This window comes from Cydia strobilella, chromosome 2 (assembly GCF_947568885.1).
Source record: "Cydia strobilella chromosome 2, ilCydStro3.1, whole genome shotgun sequence".
Taxonomy (NCBI): domain Eukaryota; kingdom Metazoa; phylum Arthropoda; class Insecta; order Lepidoptera; family Tortricidae; genus Cydia; species Cydia strobilella.
The window spans coordinates 245,504-269,482 of NC_086042.1; the positions used below are offsets into that span (position 1 = coordinate 245,504).

The 23,979-nt window shown below is 42.0% G+C and overlaps 2 protein-coding genes across 2 annotated transcripts; both read right to left on the reverse strand.

Moving 5' to 3' along the window:
- Window positions 1-52: 52 nt before the first annotated feature.
- Window positions 53-10,621, reverse strand: LOC134749713 (protein Peter pan). The gene is made up of 9 exons (XM_063684734.1): window positions 10,290-10,621; window positions 9,734-9,886; window positions 8,693-8,863; window positions 8,258-8,380; window positions 7,485-7,546; window positions 7,248-7,401; window positions 4,098-4,253; window positions 2,901-3,084; window positions 53-483 (listed from the first exon to the last, which is right to left on the reverse strand). Exons 1-9 carry the CDS (start codon window positions 10,473-10,475, stop codon window positions 74-76), a joined length of 1,599 nt encoding a protein of 532 aa, XP_063540804.1. The 5' UTR covers window positions 10,476-10,621; the 3' UTR covers window positions 53-73.
- A 1,131-nt stretch (window positions 10,622-11,752) lies between these two features.
- On the reverse strand, window positions 11,753-21,594 carry LOC134749690 (elongin-B). The gene is made up of 5 exons (XM_063684712.1): window positions 21,453-21,594; window positions 21,254-21,347; window positions 19,914-20,058; window positions 16,738-16,840; window positions 11,753-14,889 (listed from the first exon to the last, which is right to left on the reverse strand). The coding sequence occupies exons 1-5, from the start codon at window positions 21,453-21,455 to the stop codon at window positions 14,875-14,877; spliced, it is 360 nt and encodes a 119-aa protein (XP_063540782.1). The 5' UTR covers window positions 21,456-21,594; the 3' UTR covers window positions 11,753-14,874.
- Between the last annotated feature and the right edge of the window lie 2,385 nt (window positions 21,595-23,979).

Consider the following 23,979-nt stretch of genomic DNA (forward strand, 5'->3'; position numbering starts at 1 on the left):
CCCTAGACACTCCATTTTTCTCTAGTTTCTTTAAAAATCAAAAACCATTAAATACTATAACATCCATTTATTGTCATTTCCGGCCCTTCTTGCCCTGTTTCCCAGACTTGAACTTATTCACTTTGCCTCCAAACACCTTCTTAGGTTTGTTAAAACTTTTATCCCTTCCTTTGCCTTTATTTCCTTGGTAATTCCTTCCGTCCTGGTTTTTATTGAATCTTCTTCCGCCATCTCTATTATTCTGGAACCCACCTTCTTTCTTGTTATGGAATTTCCTTCCGCCATCTTCCCTGTCGTCACCATGTCTATGGAACTTCCTGCCACCATCTTTATTTTGTAACGGCCTGCCCTTATTTTGGTTTTGCGAACCGCCCTTTTGACCGGGGTCGTATTTCTTCCGGAGTTTCTTGTCGAGTCTTATCTTTTTGAAGCCTCGCACGGAGTCGTCGCCGGCCTTCCGCTTCCGCGGAGCACTGAACAAATCTGAAATAAACAAAGTTTGACAATTTTCTAACTTTACTTTTATGTTACCGCAATCAAGCTATTTTGCCAAATATTTTCAGTTCGTCAACAACTATGATATCGATAATAAACTGAAAACACGAAATTTGTCCATAGGTAAACCTTACAGCTTTGCGATAAGGTTTACGACAGTGCGGTAGATTGATTTACGGAATTTATTTTTCTCAAACATGCTATGTAATATTGATATTACGTTCTTTATATTAGGCTGGGAAGTATCACGACTCCGGCGCGGCTAGACGAGAGGTCTGTAATGAAATTTCATACAAAGTTGCAGGCTTAGGCCAGGAAGTGGCTTTTTTGTAATTTCCATTTCACATATATTTGTATTAGCTGTGCCTAAAACGCGCACTATGTCTCATGGCAAATCACCACTTGTCCGCGCTCTACAGTATATCAACGCGCTCCTCGCATCAGCACCGGAATGTGATTTATTTGCAAGTAGTTGGATGGATCTGTGTAAAGAATGTATGAAGTACTGTGAGGCGATGGATAAGCGTGAATCATCTGTTTTGTACTAGTTTTTTTTCTTACATTTGTTCTGTTGTCCTTTCTAGACTGTATCATGTACCTAGTTGTATAAATACTTTCTATTATAAATTTCTCAGTGTATTAGTTCGCTGTAATGCTGTGTAAATTTTTTGAATTAATAAAATAAAAAAAAATAAAATAAAAATTTGTGACACAGCATCATGGCATTCAGCCATAAAAAAAAACTATAACCAATATTTGCTTTTTGGTTCGGAATGACATTCTGCCAATACGCCTATTAAAAAAAGAATATACGATATTTGATATATTTTGCAGTTTTATTTGTATAGAATTTCCAAAAAAAAAAAAAACATTAAAAAATTCCAATAAAATTGAATTGCAAATTTATAGTTGGTCAAACCAAATTGGCAGTAAATAAGAATCTATATATCTTGAAAATTTGTGTAATAAATTGATAACTACATGTGTAAAATATACGACACGTGTGATAAAGATAGGTATAGGTGGTAGTTGTATTTTGTGCCTCATTTACTTTTAGTTTCTTTAGAAATATAACTTTAATTTCGTGGAGATTTATGTATTTTTTTTTTTTTTAATTATTAAAACACAACTAGAGTTTATTTATAAAGAAAATCTTAAAAAATAATAATATTTAGTTACATGTAAAAAATCCGCAACGCAGGCTTCGTCAGGTGGCTACAAATGCAAATCAGCAACATGCTTCGTCCCAAAAATACCAATGATGATATCCGCAACAGGCTTCGTCACTTTTTTTTTTTTTTTTAAATAAAATAACCGTCACGAATCGCACCTGGTTCAAATGTCCCCATTACGCTGGCAGCGTTACCGCGCTGAATGGCCAACGAGATCTGTTGGACCAGGTACGATCCGGACCGAGGGTCGCACCCCCTGTCCCTCAGCCGCCGACCCAAATCCCTCACAAAGTCCCTAGCCTCCACAGCCCAAGGTCCCGCAGTCTCGACTGCAACCGGCACAAAGTCGTACGTTGGTTCCAGGGCAGAGTACTTGGCATGCTTCATTTTGGCGGCATACTCCGCGGCAGTACCAGCAGACCTGACGGTGAGACTCAAGTGGGACGGCGCAAATGTACTCACGCACGTTGCATCCCACAAGAGGCATCGTCCCCTCTGCCATGGAACCAATGTCAGACCATCAGGCCTCTTGCCATCCGTGCGGCACAACCCTGGAGGCTCCAAAACGCAAGGAATATTGGCCGACACCAAAGCCCTGCGGATGACATCATTGATGGCATAATGCCTGGAAAAACGACCCGCGCACTTCATGCAGCTAAGGCCATGGTGACCGTCTTCTTCAACCATGACCCCACAAATGCACCGATGTGCTTCGCACACCTTACACCCCAAACGCAAGGCAACCGCGATTCTTAAGGAATCATTATCTAAAAGTGTGCCTAGCGAGGGGGAAGGCAATGCGTGTAGCCACGCCCCCGACTCAACCCTCGAAGCGGCTTTGAGGCGCGCCAAGTCGGATCCTACCGCCTCCCCTAACATATTCGCCATGGTCCTTCTGCACAATATATCGTCCCACCCCCGCTGAACGATGGGATTATCCGGCCGCTCATCGCCACCGCAGAAAGTGGTCCATTTGTTTAGTATATAGTGTATTTATTTCATTGCATGTTTGAGAAAAGCACTATACATACATCGGCTTGGAAAGGGGTTGTCGGCCTCATAACTATCCGGCCTCATTACGTTCGGCCGTATATATGCATTCGGCCGGCAACCCCTTACTTCCCAGCCTCTGTAGTAATGTACTATTTACCGAATTTAAATTCGATTTTTCAAAACTAAAATAAGCTCTAGTCGCAGTCGAAAGAATGATAAGATGGATTCGCTATTAGTAACCTGTGTCGGGCTCGGCGCCGACGGCCTCGCGGTAGTACTCCGCGTCGTCGTCGGCCTCGCCGTTGGCCTCGTCGGCGCCCCGCGACTCCGCGTTGGCGAGCTCCATCAGCCGCTGGCTCTCTGTCACCTCCCTCTTCTTCTTGATGCCTTCCAGCGCCTTCTGTTTCAGTTCCTCCTTCTCCCTCTGATACAATGGAGAATATTGGATTAAAAGTTCGCGTCCGATCTAGTGTAGGCTATAATACCGCTAATATGGTATAGGCTGTAGTAGGCAAATTTTGATGGATCCGATCTAAAAATTCAATTACAAGGGGTCCCATATTTATTGCTATGTCATTCGCATGGCGCCAATTAAAAATAAAAACGTTTAAAAGTACATTAGGAGGTCGATTAACCGAACACCGACTTCTCTCCGAACTAGTCACGGTACCGATTGGCTCGGATAGTCGTGGTTCTACTGTACTGTAGGTACTTCTAACGGCGGTTTCACGATAACGGATTTTTTAAAATGTATGCAGCAGGGATGTTGCGAATATTCGCATCCGCAACCGCGGAACTTCCGCTTTGTTTTCAACATCCACATCCGCATCCGCATAAAATCGATGCGGAGCTTAATGCGGATGCGGATGTGGAACAGGTAGGTACAGGAACGTCTCAGCGGCGGCGTAAGTGCTAGGTAATTTCGTCATTAGCCAATAGGAATCTCGTTTCGTTTTTGTGATTCGTTGATCGAGCACTTTAGCCACGGACAGCGACAAGTGAAAAGTTTGTTTTATTTGGACTTTCGTATAGTAGTGCCGGTAGTGCGATTGTAGGGCACCTATATTCTTGTTCAAATACTAAAAGTTTCGTTTTTTTTTAAATTACTAAAGTGTAATATTTGACGTTTTTTTATGTGCCTTATATCGACATCCGCTTCCACGGATGTGAGCCTTTAAAAATCCGCATCCGCGGATGTCAAAAAATCGGCATCCGCAACATCCCTGGTATGCAGTCATCTGCAGGGGGGGTCACCTCTCTCTGCAGCTGACGTACATAAATTGATATAAATTTAACATTTGTAGAGAGAAAGTGCCCTCAATGACCTATTTGGAATTTCAATTGCATCAATTATAAAACCTAGAGCGTTAATAAATAATGATGTAGTCATATAAAACGTGAAGTCAAATCATTGGTTTATTTGTAGTGTTAAAATACCTGTTTCCGCTTGACGTTCTGCTCCTGCTGCGCCTTGCGGCCCTCCTTCTGCTTCCTCTTGGCGTCCCGCTTCTTCTTGATGGCTGCCTTCTCCGCCTCAGTCTTCTCGACCAGCTCGTGGAACAGCACCTCCCCGTCCATCAGCCCGTCCTCCACCTGAACATGATCATTATTACATAGATACATTTTACATATTGCCAGCCACCATTGCAGGGTGTCGAGCAGGGATGTTGTGAATATTCGCATCCGCATCCGCGGAACTTCCGCATTATTTTCAACATCCGCATCCGCCTGAAATCGATGCGGAGCTTAATGCGGATGCGGATGTGGAACAGGTAGGTACGGGAACGTCTTAGCGGCGGCGTAAGTGCTAGGTAATTTCGTCATTAGCCAATAGGAATCTCGTTTCGTTTTTCTGATTCGTCTATCGAGCACTTTAGCCTATGACGGACAGCGACAAGAAGTGAAAACTTTAATTTATTTGGACTTTAGTATAGTAATGCGATTGTGTGGCACCTATATTCTTGTTCAAAGACTAAAAGTTTCGTTTTTTTTTTTAAATAATAATTACTAAAGTTTGACGTTTTTTATGTGCCTAATCTCGACATCCGCATCCGCGGATGTGAGCCTTTAAAAATCCGCATCCGCGGATGTCAAAAAATCGGCATCCGCGACATCCTTGGTGTCGAGACACCAGGGATAACAGTGACCACAAGAGTTTAATCGCAGGATCGCAAAAAGACGCAACGCGACGCCTCATGACGTGAAGCGAGCGATGAGGTAGGACCACTTTTGACGCTGCGTTGGCTCATTAAATTGCGTCTTGTCTTGACACTAGGTAGTGTCGGTGACCATTGATAGTTTACCTCGTTGCAGTAAGGTTGAAGTTATACCTTGATGAGCTGTAGAGCTATCCTCGGGCCGAGCTCGTGGAGCCGCAGGGCGGACTCATACCTTGATGAGCTGTAGCGCTATCCTCGGGCCGAGCTCGTGGAGCCGCAGGGCGGACTCATACCTTGATGAGCTGTAGCGCTATCCTCGGGCCGAGCTCGTGGAGCCGCAGGGCGGACTCATACCTTGATGAGCTGTAGCGCTATCCTCGGGCCGAGCTCGTGGAGCCGCAGGGCGGACTCATACCTTGATGAGCTGTAGCGCTATCCTCGGGCCGAGCTCGTGGAGCCGCAGGGCGGACTCATACCTTGATGAGCTGTAGCGCTATCCTCGGGCCGAGCTCGTGGAGCCGCAGGGCGGACTCATACCTTGATGAGCTGTAGCGCTATCCTCGGGCCGAGCTCGTGGAGCCGCAGGGCGGACTCATACCTTGATGAGCTGTAGCGCTATCCTCGGGCCGAGCTCGTGGAGCCGCAGGGCGGACTCATACCTTGATGAGCTGTAGCGCTATCCTCGGGCCGAGCTCGTGGAGCCGCAGGGCGGACTCGTACCTTGATGAGCTGTAGCGCTATCCTCGGGCCGAGCTCGTGGAGCCGCAGGGCGGACTCGTACCTTGATGAGCTGTAGCGCTATCCTCGGGCCGAGCTCGTGGAGCCGCAGGGCGGACTCGTACCTTGATGAGCTGTAGCGCTATCCTCGGGCCGAGCTCGTGGAGCCGCAGGGCGGACTCATACCTTGATGAGCTGTAGCGCTATCCTCGGGCCGAGCTCGTGGAGCCGCAGGGCGGACTCATACCTTGATGAGCTGTAGCGCTATCCTCGGGCCGAGCTCGTGGAGCCGCAGGGCGGACTCGTACCTTGATGAGCTGTAGCGCTATCCTCGGGCCGAGCTCGTGGAGCCGCAGGGCGGACTCGTACCTTGATGAGCTGTAGCGCTATCCTCGGGCCGAGCTCGTGGAGCCGCAGGGCGGACTCGTACCTTGATGAGCTGTAGCGCTATCCTCGGGCCGAGCTCGTGGAGCCGCAGGGCGGACTCATACCTTGATGAGCTGTAGCGCTATCCTCGGGCCGAGCTCGTGGAGCCGCAGGGCGGACTCATACCTTGATGAGCTGTAGCGCTATCCTCGGGCCGAGCTCGTGGAGCCGCAGGGCGGACTCATACCTTGATGAGCTGTAGCGCTATCCTCGGGCCGAGCTCGTGGAGCCGCAGGGCGGACTCATACCTTGATGAGCTGTAGCGCTATCCTCGGGCCGAGCTCGTGGAGCCGCAGGGCGGACTCATACCTTGATGAGCTGTAGCGCTATCCTCGGGCCGAGCTCGTGGAGCCGCAGGGCGGACTCATACCTTGATGAGCTGTAGCGCTATCCTCGGGCCGAGCTCGTGGAGCCGCAGGGCGGACTCATACCTTGATGAGCTGTAGCGCTATCCTCGGGCCGAGCTCGTGGAGCCGCAGGGCGGACTCATACCTTGATGAGCTGTAGCGCTATCCTCGGGCCGAGCTCGTGGAGCCGCAGGGCGGACTCATACCTTGATGAGCTGTAGCGCTATCCTCGGGCCGAGCTCGTGGAGCCGCAGGGCGGACTCATACCTTGATGAGCTGTAGCGCTATCCTCGGGCCGAGCTCGTGGAGCCGCAGGGCGGACTCATACCTTGATGAGCTGTAGCGCTATCCTCGGGCCGAGCTCGTGGAGCCGCAGGGCGGACTCATACCTTGATGAGCTGTAGCGCTATCCTCGGGCCGAGCTCGTGGAGCCGCAGTGCGGACTCATACCTTGATGAGCTGTAGCGCTATCCTCGGGCCGAGCTCGTGGAGCCGCAGGGCGGACTCATACCTTGATGAGCTGTAGCGCTATCCTCGGGCCGAGCTCGTGGAGCCGCAGAGCGGACTCATACCTTGATGAGCTGTAGCGCTATCCTCGGGCCGAGCTCGTGGAGCCGCAGGGCGGACTCATACCTTGATGAGCTGTAGCGCTATCCTCGGGCCGAGCTCGTGGAGCCGCAGAGCGGACTCATACCTTGATGAGCTGTAGCGCTATCCTCGGGCCGAGCTCGTGGAGCCGCAGGGCGGACTCATACCTTGATGAGCTGTAGCGCTATCCTCGGGCCGAGCTCGTGGAGCCGCAGTGCGGACTCATACCTTGATGAGCTGTAGCGCTATCCTCGGGCCGAGCTCGTGGAGCCGCAGGGCGGACTCATACCTTGATGAGCTGTAGCGCTATCCTCGGGCCGAGCTCGTGGAGCCGCAGAGCGGACTCATACCTTGATGAGCTGTAGCGCTATCCTCGGGCCGAGCTCGTGGAGCCGCAGTGCGGACCGGGAGCCCTGCGCGGCGCCGCGCGTGGCGAGCGCTTGCGGGAGCAGCACCTGCGAGCCCGGGTCGTCCTCGAACTCGCTCTCAGAGAGAAGGGCCGCTCTGTCAATGCAAAATGTGTAGAGCGTTATAAAAACCGTTTTCAAATCTTACAGAAATATGTGTTAAACCAAAAAATTGCTTACTTGTCAAAGAATTCTGACATGTCTTTGCAGCGACTTAAATTGGGTATTTTGCCTTGAACCACCTAAAAAAAAAACATTAACGTATTATTAAAAATGTCAATTCTAAGTTCTACCACGGAATAACTAATAGTACTACCGTACAGAAAACTCACTTCTTCCCAAAAGTCAGATTTAGGTATAAAATTATACCTATACTCGCCGCCTGCGAGCAAAATTGAAACTTATGACCGTGCACGAACCGTGAATCTTCTTTGCGCGCCGCAATTTTATGACCGAACCGCGAGTGTCACGCGTGTTAGAAAAGTCACGCCACAAGTTTTTGTACCTATACCTACTGATTTATTATTCTTAAGATAATTATGTAGGAATTACAAACGTTGATTCTGTAAACATATTTTTTTTATCCGGAGATAGCATGTCTGATTCTCACGGAAGTAGGTATGCCACAGAAGTACTTATTCCTTTGAAAATATGTCGGTCAATATAGTCCGGAATTTAAAAAAATGTTATTTCTGCTTCCTTGTTCTTTCGTTTATCCAGACATCCGTAAACAAAACAATATCTACAGATTTAGGTTTCGAAGGCATTATGTATTTTCAATTTTGCGCGAGTCGAGCGGCAGCCCATTGCCATACGCCTGCCCGGGAGGCGCGCCGGCTAAATGTACCTAAACTGCGAAGTGACACCCCCCTGGTTCTACTCGTATTAAATAGGTCGCAGCTGTCAGTATATGTGAAGCAATAAATGAGAAATTTTTAGAGGATAGTAGGTACCTTCTTGGTGCCCCTGTTGAGTCCGACGGGCGTGGCGCGGATGACGTAGTGCCGCAGGTCGATTATCTTTGTTGAGGGGTTGTAGTTCATCAACACGCACCGCCGGATATTCTTTAATTTCACCTGAAATTAACAACAAAAAATTTAAAAGCCTAGGAATCGAGTCCAAGTAAATGGGATATAAGGCTAGGAAGAAGAAGAGAAGAGGAATCGAGTTCTGGGAGCTCCGTCATGGATGCTCGCAGAAATCAGTCAGATTTTTCGGAACATCCAGATTAAAATCCCTTTTTCCGAAACTTAACTAATCCCAATAAGGCTAGTATCCCCTCTGGTTTGAAAGATCTGACAATGGTCACTTTCCTAAAAACTGGTACCTGCACCAATCCTTGGGCTCCTTTAGGATGCAACTGGGAAAGTGCTAAGATGAGAACATACCGTGGTGATGTTGATGGTGGGGAACATGTTCTGGAACATGGTGGCCATGAGCTTCATGTGCATGCCCTCGCCGGAGAAGGAGTTGAGCACGATGAGCGGGGCGTGTTGGAAGGCCTTCATCATGACGTACTGCTTGCGGAGGGAGGACACCACGTCGCGCGCGAGGCTGTACTGGAAATCCAAGACATATTTTACATTTATCATAATCATCATCATATTATCTGCCAAAAGATGTCCACATGGATTATTCGGCTTTCACTGCCCTCCAGGATCTTTGACAAGGATACATTATATCCACTTCAGTACTTTCACGTGTCACATACACATAGTTTTATAAGCTCCACTTGCACCATCCCACTAACCCAGGGTTAACCGAATTAACCGTTAACCCAGTGTCAAATTGTACTGGTAACAATGGTAAACCCGGGTTAGTGACTGGTGCAAGTGGTAATAAGAAATTTTACATGAACCTAAAAGATCCAACCGATAGATAGGGAATTATCTTTCACACCTGAATTCACCCCAAAAAATGTGAAGGTGTGTAGTTTTTAGTTTAAATCAGTGGGTTTTCTAATTTTCTCATGTTAAAGCTACATAAAAAAAAATTATGACAGAAAACATAAACTAAGTTACGACACACATACACACGAGTACGAATACGATTTAAAATACACATTTTAGAACTTTGAAAAGTGCAAAATAAAATACAAGTGCTCGATATACACGCATCAGATCCAAGAGCTGCTAGTGTATCAAATAAATAAGTTGTGACAGGGTTGTCATCAGCAATGAAATCAGTTTTGACCTATGTAAAACCAAGGCTCGCTTTTTTTCATACAAAAAATACTGGTATTATTACGTTCCTTTTCGTTCTTTGGTTTATTATTTCCTTTTTAATGGGACAATCTAATAATACGAAGTTGTTACCTGAAAGTTAAAGAACATAAACTAATTAAAAATATTGGGCTATTTTGGGTTAAAAAAAATTAAAAAAAACCCAGTTCCGAGCCCTGTGTAAAACTACTTTTGAATAATACTTACATTATGTATTTTGAAGGTAAGTGTGGGTCCGCGCGGCAGGCGCGCGAGCCGCATGTAGGAGCCCTGCTCAGTCTCCGTGAACACCATCATGTGTGAAACATGCAGGTAGCCCGACACCGACAAGAAGTCCTTGATTGTGTTCTTTTTCCTTTCCTGAAACATCATTTGTGTTTAGTTAACCCAAATAAAAAAGCTCTTACTTATTAGACTTATATTGACAGGGATATAGACCGTGATTACCTTTTGTATTATTTATTTATTGTTTTGTTGTCGGGAGCTCATAAATAATACAAAAGGTAATCACGGTCTACATCCCGGTCAATATAAGTCTAGTGAAACTAACCGTGAATCATTCAAAACTCGCCTACTTATTAGCATTGACAAGGATTTCTGAGGTATATATGGGTGATGTTTTTTATACGATTTTAAAGATTGATCGTAAACACAAAACTAATACTGCTTTATAATATGTTACTGGTTGTTATGAAATCAGTACCTACATACTGTTGATTGAACCAAAATAATGTATATTGTAAACAAAAATTTTGAAACTTACTTTAAGCTGTGACGCTGTGAACGGCTCCATAATCTTGCGAAAGTCCTTGGCGAGGTCGATGAGGTCCTTGCCGCACTGCCCGCGGTGGATCACAAACGAGTGCGGCGCCTTCACCAGGGTCTCCGGCTCCAGGCTTTGCTTGGTCGTGCTGTTTTTCTTCGCACATTTTCCTTTACGCTTACCCATCGTATGCGTGTATTTACAGCAATAAATAAAACTAAACGCGGAAGTTTATTCGTAGTTTTCACTTAATGTTAATTACATGTTGTTTAGATTCGAGGAGAAAAGCATCTGATCCTCTTAATTTTGAGGTTATTTTACGAAAAGCACTTCTTCTTCTTCTTCTTTTAAAATTATGGCTTCAGCCCAGTGGGACTATTTCGCCAGTATCAAGGTATTGAGAGGTTTACAAACGACAAAAATTGTACGGTTGTACAAGACAGTGTACGGTGATTTGTTAGCTCTTGTAAATCGATAGCTAGTCTTTACAAGAAGCACGTGGACTACCGGCCGTTGACTCCAAGATGGTGGTTAAACGCGCTTCAAAATTAATTCTCCATTCACTGCACACTACCACATTAGTTTACTGTATAATAAGCTATCGATATTACACTTTAAACAATATTAATAAGCAAAAAACAAAGTAATTAATCACGATGCTAACTATCAAGATGGCGCTCGAACCGGAAGTCCTACGAAAAGCACACTAGTTTGACAAGTTGACAACTGACGGAAGATTGACAGTAAATATCAGTGTTTTTCTCTCTGGGAATCTTCAGGGATCCAAACTGTTGGAACAAGCCCAGTTTGTAAGGCAGGGCTGTATTTTATAGTCTGTATTTTTTTTTTCTCAATGTTAATAATGCCTTTAAATTCCTTCTTGTTTTACTCTCAGAATAATAATACTTTAGTATTTAGTAAAACATGTTTACATTTTTGAATTATTATTCAGAGCAAAGTTTGTATGTGACCTTTGGATAGAATGTTATTTATGGGTAGAAAAATACATATTTTCATCAGTGTTGCTAGATCTTTCAAAAAATTTCCTCTAAAAACATGAAAACCCAGTAAATGTGGAAAAAAACTATTATAGTTGGTCAAACCATTTTGTCAGTCAGTAACAACCAGGAAAATTATACTCATCCCTTTCTTTTGGGCGCTAGTCCTAGTGTAAAACAAAGATAGTATGATTCTCTCTGTCTATGTTTGAAATGAGACAGTCCTTTTACAAACTATATTTATTTTATCTGAAAATGAATTTTACTAATGTAAAAGTAACACTGCCTGATACGTTTACACGGCTAAACTACTGGACTGATCTTGATAAAATGGATGAATTGTAGATGTTATTGAATCCACCCCCTGGGGTTGAGTAGAAATGACCAAAACCCACGCAAGCGCGGCCGCGATCATACATGCAAATATTTTGCAGAACAAATAGGGACAAAATTAAAACACCGAAAACAAATCAAAACAGCTTTATTTCCTGCTGGTTCATTTAATTGTAGACTTCATACGCGCACATGAAATACTACGCTATTTTATACATACTCTAGTCTCGTTGTGTCTCTAGTTGAATCATCACTAATGCAGAATGCAGGTACAGCCATAGCAAAGAACCGACGCGTACAAAAGGTGTAATTTTCCTAAAATAAACTTTCTAAAAATATTTAAATTAAAAACTTCTATACTGGGCGAAATAAGGATTACTATAAAATCATAGTGATGCCAGCACCTAATTTTTAGAAGCGAAATATTTTGGCAATCGGTTCTTTGTCTGCCTCTACTCACAAGAGACTGAATAAATAATTACACTGATTATGTGACTTATCCATCATCGAAACGGGGTTGTACGAGAGGATATAATGACTAACCACTAAGGTTACCTAACCGGGGAACCAATATTGAATAACACCATCGTGGTTATATACTGGTTAACCAAGAAATATTGAAATTTTACGCGTGGTACTGTACTGGTACAGCTTTGTCTTCATACAAAATTAAATAATTGAATTTATCAGCCTACACTGGGCCATCTCAGACACATCTGAATAAAGGCCGGTAAAAGCTAATTATAGGTTTTATGTATGAAATTCAACAATGTCATAGACAAAGAAATTGATAGATGCCTACCCCATTCAGATTAAATTTTTGTATGAAAACATTTTTCCTAAGTGACCATGGTGAACGATGGTTTGATTAGCTATCCTATGTTATAGTACAATAAAGTGCAATATCGTTTAATACCCAACTATTCTAACTTGGATTAGATCTGAAAATAACCTCGCCGACCCGTGGGCCATATTAGCTAGCTATGCACCTAAATTGACCAACTCGAGATAAATACAATCCGTGCTTAAAAGTTCCCGTTAAAAAAGTAAATAGCGATCCGTCGAGGACTGGCGACGGGATTTATATTAGTTGGATGTACCTTGTTTTGCAGAAAATTGTTTCATAGAATGTAATGTTTCGCAGAATTTTCATTTCATAGAAAACATATTTTTTCGCAAAGGGTCGCAGTTCCAACCTAACCTATTTTTCTGTTAGAAGTTTATATGAAATGAAAATTCTGCGAAACATTACATTCTATGAAATAGTTTTCTGTGTAAGAAGCGGACACCATATTAGTTATTATTAAATCACAATGGAGGGCGCAGCAGCCCCGTGATGAAAAGCTCCTATTTACTCCCTATTACAAGTATCAGCTACCAACTATGCTAGTTAAATATTTTATCATAAAAAAAGATGTACAATGGACAATGGTCTGTTGGTTATATCTGTCGAGCAAACTTAATATACAGGACTTGAAATTATAAATTCGTAAGAAATATGTATACAAAAATAAAGTTTTAGAATCAGTTGAATAGTTGTGCTAAGTACGGAAACATAGAACCCATTCCATTTAATTAATATCTAAATTATTTTTTAGGTTCTTACTTTCATACTTTAAAAACAACACTTCAACCATTTTAATTTCAAGAAATGCATTAACAATTCGTATAACCTCGTTATGTATAACAAATCATTATTAAACCTTACGCTAAGAAAATAAATCAACTTATTGGAGCGTCCAACAGTGGCGCAGCTGGCAACACTTTAGTTCTGTTTTATGCCGCGCCACTTGATATGATGGCGCTAGTATCGAGTGCACTCATTTCAAGAGCAAGGATTATGCGTACTTCACGTAAAATACAGGCAAGACGTCAATATCCTAAAAATGCCTTATTGTTTCGTAATAAGGGCTATGCTAGTGCACCCGACGTGACAGAGACAGATATAAGCAACAGAGAAGTTAGGCTAGTGAGGTGAATGCGCCCCCCACGTACGGGGGGTGGGGGGCTGAGCGGGGCTCGCCGCTGGTTGTTCGTTGAAATAGAAAAAAAACGACAAAAAATTGTTAGTTAATAAATAATGACGGAATACTGATAAGTTTGTTACACACGAGCCAAATAAACATTATCAGTTTTATTTTGTAAGTACTAAAATAGTATAAAAACAATATAGCAATACAAATTAACATCTCAGTATCACCCAAATTAGTTCATCAAGATATTATTTAATTAGTAGTCATCTTCCATTGTAACGCGATGAAAAACGCATATGAATCCACCCTCCTAATTTACGTTACACTGTAACACACGGTTACAACGAACCATCAAATAATCAAGTTGACATTACCCCTACCCCTTTTAATAAAATGATAAAAAAGTAGTTACATTTAAATTACTTTTACTGGCTAGATTTTTACAGCGAGGGAAAAGCAAATAAGTAAATTAAAAGCCTATTTAAACAGCCCTTTTACTATCTAAACTAGAATGTTATATGGTCACAAATGTGCCATTTCCTACGTCAAAAGTTTTGAAACTGAAACTACAAATAGTTTTTCTTTTCAGTTTAGACAGTGAAAGGTCTCTTTCATTTTGAACTAGCGTTTAGAAATTGAGCGAAACAATGCAATGATTGTATGAACCTAGCATGGAGACATCATTAAAGGAAGGTTCCTTGAATGTAAGATTGCCGTGACATTCTGCAGGCCCCGCCCTACTGAGCAACCTGCCGAATAGTTGCAGCGTTATACAAAAACTATTGTTTAGTGCAAACATGAGGCACGAATGTTACATTCGGAGAAACTTGAAATATTTAAACAAGATGTCATGGCTCAGGTCTGAGGCGAACTCGCGTCGCGTGACGATACTCGCTATAATATTACTTTAGTTAATTCATGTGCTGATTGATATTGTAATTAAATATCACGCGAAATATTTCGCCAAAAGCCTTTTATGAGTGAAAATCATGTTCTGATACATTTGCTAGAAACTTCCACGTAGAGATCCACATAATATACAATGGATACAATATAGTGTCGAGATTTGATCCTTGGCGTGCCGCGGAAGCTCCCAGCATCTTGTCCCGCACCGAATAAAAACGTCATCCGTTACAAAGCATCACAAAAATACTACAAACAAATGTGTAGCAACAGAATTGTTAAAATCGAGCACAAATCGATAAATGATTAACAAAATAAGTATGTTTATATGCGGTGTGTGTGTGTGTGTGTGTCACGGCGCGGGCGCTGTCCGGAGGCTTAGTGCTGGTCCATCTGCAAGCAAAACTTGCCGTCAGCAATGTAGTCACATGGGGTAGGGTACGGGGTACTGCATGTTGCAGTTTCAAGCAGTGCGTGTTTAGATAAGCGTGTAAGCGAATTGAGGGAATAAATCACGAATTCATTGTCTACAAATCGGAAGATGTAACTGATAATCCCATCAAAAACATAAATGTGAAATGAGAGCCAAGTTCAGAGCATTATTCCTAAAGAACGATTGTGAAACGAATTCAAAATCACTAATCAAACATTTCCAGTATCCGATACTTTGAGCAATGCGGAGAACCGCCACACGGCGCGCTTCAAGCGGACCACCGCGGAAGACAGTTCGCCGCCCCCGCGGGCCCCGCGCAGTGCACGCCCGCGCCCGGACACGGACACGGACCCGGACCCGGGCACGGACACGGACCCGGACCCGGGCACGGACACGGACGGGGGCCGCGCCCGAGCCGAGCTTGGCGGCTGCGACACCGACGGAGCCCGAGGCGGACTCCATTGCTTACACTCGTCTGGGTCAAATGCCTTAGGATCCTAAGATAATTTTCTACTTAACAGAGTTGTCTGCTAACGAAATAACCCTTCATTGAAATAATGGAAATCATCACCTAATCACAGTCAGTGAGGTTTCAGGGATAGACTGAGATTTGCAGTCTCTTGAAATTGTCCAGGCGGTTGTGAGGCGGTGAATTTTTCCTTTATTTCAAAAACTGGCCTTAGGTTGAGTGTTTAGTTAACTGGATTTTTACCTTTAACTCTACCTAAGCGTTTGCAAAAGGATTTGGTAGGAATTTATTTGAAGCTGTGGAATTTATTTGGCAGAAATGAATTTAGCTGAAGATTCTGTGAATGTTCTAGTGTCAAGTTTCTTTGGCAAAAATTACAATTTCAATAACAAAAGGCTCATAATTCAAGTAATCTAAATAGTAAGCCATACAACCTAACAGAAGTGTATCTTAGATGACATCACCTCTCTACAGGTATAGGTATGTGAATCGCGGTGTTATGACGTAAGATAGTTTGTGGAAAATACCTATTCAAAAAAACGACGAAGCACTTCTAGAAAAGGTAGGTAGTGCCCTTGCGCTTCGCGCGGCTCGTTTTGGCGGGGCGGGGGCCATTGGGATTTTTTAACCTTTTTTCAGGCCGCACTAATCTACAAGGATTTCCCAAGAAATGCAAAAATGTTCCAATTCTTCGAGCTTTAATGATTCATATGAAAACAAGTCACATTTCCTGAAAGTCCAATCTAATTTAAACCTTAAATCGGATTGCTAGCGTTGAAATTCTATTGGCGCGTATGTGGCCGATAAATCGTACTATGCCTGGAAAAGGGGCCTTTTGGACGCCAATGACTGATATATCGGCACCGCAGGTCCAACGCCAAAAACGGATTAATCCCTCACAGACCACAGAGCAACATAGACCTACGTGCATGTGCATAAAGTTCATTTTCAGTTTTGACACTTCGATGACGTGGCGTTCGAGTGACAGCTTTTGTGTTTGACACGGCGTCGAAAAGGTTAAAAACCATTTTTAATGTGATATATGATATATTAGGTTTTGCCCGCGACTTCGTCTGCGTGGAGTTAGTAATTTGGGTATCTTATTTTTTCCTACATATCTGCTTTTTATCGATTCCCCATACAAACTTCCAACCCCCGCTTTTCACCCCCTTAAAGGATGACTTCTGGGATAAAAGCTACCCTATGTCCTTTCTTGGGACTCAAACTATCTCTATACCAAATTTCAACTAAATCGGTTCAGCGGTTTAAGCTTGAAGAGGTAACAGACAGACAGACAGACAAACTTTAGCACTTATAATATTGGTATGGATTGTGTTACCTGCTCCTGTCCGTTGGCTTCCTGTGACTTCATGACGTCGGGCAGGTCCGGGGGGGAAGAGTACGGGGTCAGATCCAGAGCTTCAAATTCGCCGCTTTCCTTTCTGTTAACACAAAAAAGCAAATTGTTAATGATATAGTTCACAGCTCCCTAAGTAGGTGGGATGAGGGAGATATTATGCATTTTGGGTGAAGACTTCCGTGAGACACAGACATATTAAATATATTAATAATCGAGTCATCGGGCGCGGAGGGCTGCGGCCCGCAGTCTGCGCCGGTCCGTCACCGTCAACGCAAGCTCCTGATGACACTACTCGGTACGCAGTGTAACATGTCGAGCGTTTTCCGACTTAAAATACGTGAGTGACCCGTTATTAATATATTTAATATGAAGTTGCATTTGTTTTCCAGATACCTCTGAAAATTATTATTGGCCGAGCGTTAGCGAAGGTATCCCTTTCTGCTTGGGCAAAACTGCTTTCGTATGTGCGGATGTTCTACTCTACAGGGCGCAATTTTCAACAGATTCTCGTGATTTTTTAGAAGTGGGCAGTTTTTATCGCGCCCGAGACGCGGTTTTACCAGCTAAGGTTTAAACAAATCAAGTTGTGATTTTGGTAATTAGAGCGGCCTAAGATCGACTTATACTGTAAACTCCATTGATGGAGACCAGGATTATATTTCTCACATCTCTTCTTCTTCGTCGTTCCCTCATGACTGAGGATCGTGACCAAGAACTATATTCCTCCATTTATTTATTTATTATTAACAATATATTTACCCGGCATTACAGACAAGCCAATACACCGAGAAATTAAACATTGCAGATTACACAGTATGCAAACACATGAACTATATATAAGAGACAATGTAAGTGACATTAAACATAAGTGCTGGACAGCCTGTCATCCATCAACTCGCAGAACTTTAAACATTCACGGCACATAGTCGCCCATCTCCAAGCAAACAAGTCACATTCAGGTGCCGATGTCAGGAGCGCATTGAGCAGCGTCAGCGCACGATAGAGCGGCGAATTCCTATGCGACACCGTGCGCGCCGCCGGCACTGCCAGCACCAGCAGTGGACGCGCTCGCGGTCTCAAAGGGATTTTTGGCAAGTGGATTTAACGCGATCAAGGGCTATGTGGGCTGCCCTCTGCATGGAACCACATGCTTGTCTAATGGAATCCGACCATCTTGCCGGGGCTCTTCCTCTAGCGCGCTTGCCTTCAACTTGCCCCAGTATGATGTCACGTTCGAGGCTGTGGTGTGGCGATCGCATTATGTGCCCAAAGAATCTGAGAGCCCTCTCCTGGCAGATTGTTGAGAGTCGTTTGGTGATTTTTAGTTCTCTCAGAATGGACTCATTTGTTCTCATTGCGGTCCATGGGATTCTTAGCATCTTTCTCCAACACCACATCTCGAAATTTCTTTCTCATTTCTCACATACCTATATGAAAAAAAAAAAACAAAAACGCAATCTAAAGAGTTGATTATTCATAATATTCATTGATTCCCGCAACCTTTGAACACGACATATGATGCATATCTTTCCGTAGGTGGCGACGTGTATCATTACTGCACGGATTAACCGCTATCTTATCTTTGGACGAATCGGTAACTATTGCGGATCTACATTATCATTAATTGTAGGACACCTATATACGGTGTTACTTGAGCCACTGAAAACCTCAGACACCCCAACAGTTTTTATTTATTTTGAACTCATCTTGAGTATTTATTCTTTAATCCGATAAATATTTAAAAAAATATGAGTTGTTGAGTTTTCTTTACACAAAATGCTTCGTCGTTTTAGTGACATCAAACAATTGCTAGTTACCATCGAAAACACTGTTGACAGACCATTTGCATACCTTACTGCAACGAGATAAGGTTTACCAATGGCCAGTTAAGGGTGTTGCTCATTGACAAATAACGTGTCAAATGCTAGTTATTGATATTGTTGCATTACAAACCCTTAGAATGGGCATGTAAAAATAATAAAAGATAATAAAAAACTTACCCCCATTAAAACAGCGCGATCGATTCTCCTATCGATTCTGAACAAACTGTTTTAGGTTTTCAGTGGGTCATGAAACACCGTGTATAGATATATAGACACCTATGTATATTTGTAGGTATTTGTCATAATATATATTAATAGGGTCAGTCTATGTATGTACGTATGTCTGTGTCGTGTTTCACCGTAGTATCAAACCTAATGACTCATTAGTAATTAGCCGATTTTGGTGACGATTCAATTCGTTGTTGTGGCGCAGACGACGTTATATGAATGATGTGGCATAGTCTATGTTTTAAACCTTTAAATACCAAAACCCTTCTCACAGATTATACCTATATAATAGTTCTTACAAACAGATACTTATCTCTCAAAGAAAACGCAAATACCTACCGTTTTGATACCTACACAAAAATACAATGGAGTGACCTTCAACGCGCCGCTCCCCGCACCGCGCGCACCGGCACAACGCTAGGGCTGCCGACGTTTCTTTCAAATACTTACTTAAATACAATATCTAACTATAAATGTCTCATAAAAAACATTACCTACATCTTTAAAACAATTTAATAGTACGTACATAGCTTGTAAAACTATCATAAAAATAATAACGGTAGGTGTAAGTAACCTATATTGAGAATGTCTACTTACTTTTCCTCATCTGTCGAAAGAGCAAAAAACTATATTTTTTATTTGTTTTGTTATTTCTGCATCCATCCACACTACAAGCATTCGTTCGTGACGAAGACATTTCTTTGGCATAGCGCGCGGTGACGTGCGTGCGTCAGCGCGTGTGGCAACCAACTAGCTAGCTTTTGTACCGCCGGCGGGACGAGATTCGTAGGCATAAATCCGAGCTTGCGCGGAGTACCATCGGCCTGCCCTTGTCTCGTATGTTGTTTACGACCAACATACTAAAATTACAGTTCTATTGCATTGTACAACTGCTCTACCATTTTAGTGTAAAATTCGTACAAAAGTAGGATGATCAAATAGGATATAAAAACTTTGGTTTAACCAACTGATCTGTTATTTTAGTTTAGCGCAAAATTGGTACAAAAATGGATGACAAAGTATGATATTGGCCCATTGCACTATCATTTTCATATATGGAATACAAAAACTTAAAATATCAGATGATAAGCAAGTTTAGCTGACCTTAGAGCAAGTCCGATGGGTGCCGGGCACTGAGCTTTAGCTGTAGCGGAGGTGAGTCCGTACTCCGCCAGGGTCTTCTCGTCATCCATGAGCTGGCTGTCCTTGTTGAACAGCATCTGACTCGGGGGAGGAGTCTTTAAGATGCCTGCACACATAAACAGCACCCTATGTTTCAATATTATACAACAAAATAATATTTTTATGGTGACAAGTAAACTATAGCATGAGAAAAACTAAATAATAAGTTAAAAATATTAATAGTGATAGTTAGCGATAATTTACACATTTCTAAATTTTACCAAAAAAGGCTCAACTGTTAAGAAGAAAGGGGACGACCACTTCTCCATGAAAACATAGTCCCCATTTTCCACTCTGGATATTAACATTATGGAAAATATTTTTACATTAATTTGATGCATATTAATTAAATAAATAAATATTATAGGACATTCTTACACAGATTGACTAAGTCCCACAGTAAGCTCAAGAAGGCTTGTGTTGTGGGTACTTAAGACAATGATATATATAATATACAAATACATAAAATACACCTAAGCTCCTGAAACAAATATCATCTGTGCTCATCACACAAATAAATGCCCTTACCAGGATTCGAACCCAGTACCATCGGCTTCACATGCGGGGTCACTACCCACTAGGCCACACCGGTTCAGTCCCAAAAGGACTGCTTGGATATTATATTTGGTTGCAATTAAATACACACCTTGTTTGCCTTGCCGCTTAAATTCTTATCACATGTTAACAGTCTCTGGCTCCACACACACACACAGTCACACACACATATTTGATATTTCTGATACAGACATAAACATTGGAACACAGCATTGGAAATAAAATCTTCAACCTTGGATAAAATGCATGAAAGTAATAATGTAAGTTGATTAAGCTGTAAGCACTGTACTGGAAAAATGTAACAGGAATTGAGGTTTACAAATTATAACCAATTATTACAATATTTTTAATCTAAGTAGGTTATTGCTTGTTTAGTTTATAAAGATATGCAGTCTAAAAAAAATGTTATCTTACGAAACATGGCACAAGAACAAATCTCATATTTTTTAGCGCCAATATAAAACATGTTTTTAAAAGATGTTTGTATTATTACAAACACGGTGTTTTGAGTTCAAAATCTGGTTCCCTGAAAAAGGCCCACGGGGCCAAGTTAGAAAATATTATTCTAGTTTGTCAGCTGATTCCTATCCAGTCCAGGCTTCCGAGAAACAATGAGGCAGTAAACATAGTATAAATCGAACGCTAACCGACTGACATTGTCCAAGACTAAAAATAGACCTTTCTCAAATCATTCGAGACGCACTCACCTTCAATCATTTTCTTTAATTCCAGTACCGTTGTCGTGTCTTTAGCGTCCGTGAAGATGGTTAATTTTTTTCGCCTAATCATTAGAAAGACATCCTGAAAATAATTTTATTTTTGAGGTTACATGTCGGGTCGAAGTAATATTTATAACTTTACAGTTGAAATAGATGCTTGGTATCGTATTATATTGCATGAGCTTACCATTTTTGAGATTATATTTAGTAAGTATTAACCATTTATTTTAAAAACGCTACCCTTTGAGGCGTAGGTACGAAACTCAATTGACTAGAGTTTCGATTCTCATTTGTTGAATTCGACAACTTTGCTTAGGTGCTGATTGGCAGTAATCTGGAGCGCCTTGTATGTGATTGGTGGTAAAAGTATTGAAGGATACGATTCAACCAATGAAATCCCTAGATGATGACGACATTATTTTTTTTCGTTTGACTTATCTGGCCCGGATGTTTGTTAATTTTGCCGATAGTATAATGTTTTTTTTTTCTAACAAGAGGGGCTACCGCGAAAACCGAAGTTCGCAAATTGTGAGGATCTTCTCTTTTACACAATGAAAGCGTAATAAGAGCGACAGAGAAAGATGACCGCAATTTGCGAACTTCGATTTTCGCGATTATAGCCCAGGACTTCAAAGATTATCAAGTTTATTTCACATCTAATACAAATAACTTCATGATACAATGTAATATACGCATACGAGCAAAACACGTACGATATTTATATACAATACCAAATTCCAAATTATTTATTTGTTAAACATAGGTATGTACAACAGGTCTTAAATGTATAATATAGTATCACAATGTTTCGCCACATGGCACACAAATAGCTACAGAGCCGTAGCGTGAAATTATAAACTAGTCTTAATAAAATATACACAACACAACAAATTAAAAGGAAATGAAATCTCCTGAGTCAGACAAAAAATCTTGAATAGAATAATATGCTTTACTTACTAGGAAATCATATAATATTATTTTGAATTTCTTTACTATATAAATACAATACAGTATTTTCATGTTATAGTCTGTCAAGCCATTACCGTCAGTAGAAAAAGCGGCAAATTTAAAAATGTAGGCGCGAAGGATAATCCGGGTAATCGTCCCATAGAAAAGATGAATTTCGCGCCTTTTTTACTGGCAAAGTTGTTTGACCGGCTATAGTTGCATTATGCATTCTGGACGTCGAACCAAAGAGTAGTATAAATAGTATAATATATGTCGAACGCATTAATAACTGTCATTCGGTAGCGTCAGAATCGTTCGGAACATACAACTTATACACATCATTTCAAAGGTTTTGATAAACCGCTTTAATACTTTTGTCAATAAGTAACTTATTTAATTTTTTCTATGAATTGTTTACAATATTCTTCCATGTATACGTTTACAGATGACTTGTTTGGCCATAGTTTGACTAGTTTTAAAATTTAGCTAGCTACTTGACGTTTGTAACTACTTCAGAAGTATTCAGAACGTACTTTGCATCGCAAAATTAATGTTTCTATTTTTCTGCTATAATATGTATATTTATTTATTATCATATCATGTCTCTAATGCAAACCTAAATGTGTTTCTAATTCAAACCTTCCTTCCTTCGTTCACCGTGAACAATATAATGAAAATTGTATAAAAGCATCAACACTAACTAACCTCAAGTTTTTGTTATGAAATATGGAATCGCAAGTTTGTGTCCACTGCCTCAACAAGAAGGCTATAAACTCGACGACTAATCGCTTAGTGACGGAAAGCTGCGGGCATGTGAAGTGTATGGACTGTCTGTTACACGAGACGGCCGGTTGCGTTGCGTGCGCTGCGGAGAGCAGCAGCCCCAAAGAGTCTGAGGACACTCCGGAGATCAGCGAGTGGCCGCCATCGGACGGTGATAATGGCGAGCCCGAGCCGATCCGCGCGGAGTTCCCTCTCCAACATTTCCTGCTAGGGAGGGAGGAAGATGAGAAAGAGTATCAGCCAGAATACTGTTATGACAAGACTGAAAAGAAGAAGAAGCTGGAGACCTCTCACATTAGGGTAGAAACAGGTGTGTATGTATTCATATGCATGCTCTAGAAAGCCATAATTCCTCAGTTTATTTAGAAAAATCTAAGAGCATTCTTTGTAACCATTATGTTGTTAAACACACAATTTATAAGTGTATAAAAAGATGTCATGTTGTATATTTGTAATAAAATTCTAGATGGGAATGGGAGGAGTTACTTCTGTACAGCGTGCAAGAGGAAGTTTCATGCTCGGAGTCAGGTATCTTACCACGCCTACTGCAATGGACAGCAGAAGCCCTACCAGTGTCCTGAGTGCAACAAGGTAGGTGAATTTTTGACCGAGCGTTAGCAATGATTTCCATTTCAGCTTGGGTAAAAATGTTTTTGTATGTCCGTAACAGATACATCATTCCCATACAAAGGCGAAAATACCTACGCTATAATAGCCTACAAAATCTTAATAATAATACCTGCTGCTCAGGACGAGAAGAAATGTACCATAAGTATGCGCACAAAGAGTCGAGACTGCCTTGCTCGCCGTGCGAGCCACGTGCCAACGCGTCATCGTAAGAATGCGCTAGGGTTGTACTGTTACTTATGTTATTATTGTAATAAAATGAATGTTGCGAATCAACCATATTTTATATTAGTCAATCAAATATTTAAAAACAACACTTATAATACCTGACTCAAAAAACTCCTTAATTTACGATT

What these genes read in the sequence shown, in the direction of transcription:
- LOC134749713 (XM_063684734.1), bottom strand. Translation starts at nt 10,475, where the DNA reads ATGGGTAAGCGTAAAGGAAAATGTGCGAAGAAAAACAGCACGACCAAG. An exon ending in TCACAGCGTCACAGCTTAAA is followed by an intron (nt 9,887 to 10,289) that starts GTAAGTTTCAAA and finishes ATGATGTTTCAG; the next exon opens with GAAAGGAAAAAGAACACAAT. An exon ending in TAGCGCTACAGCTCATCAAG is followed by an intron (nt 4,254 to 7,247) that starts GTATGAGTCCGC and finishes GATCATGTTCAG; the next exon opens with GTGGAGGACGGGCTGATGGA.
- LOC134749690 (XM_063684712.1), bottom strand. An exon ending in ATTAAAGAAAATGATTGAAG is followed by an intron (nt 20,059 to 21,253) that starts GTGAGTGCGTCT and finishes TTATGTGTGCAG; the next exon opens with GCATCTTAAAGACTCCTCCC. An exon ending in CCCATCGGACTTGCTCTAAG is followed by an intron (nt 16,841 to 19,913) that starts GTCAGCTAAACT and finishes TTGTGTTAACAG; the next exon opens with AAAGGAAAGCGGCGAATTTG.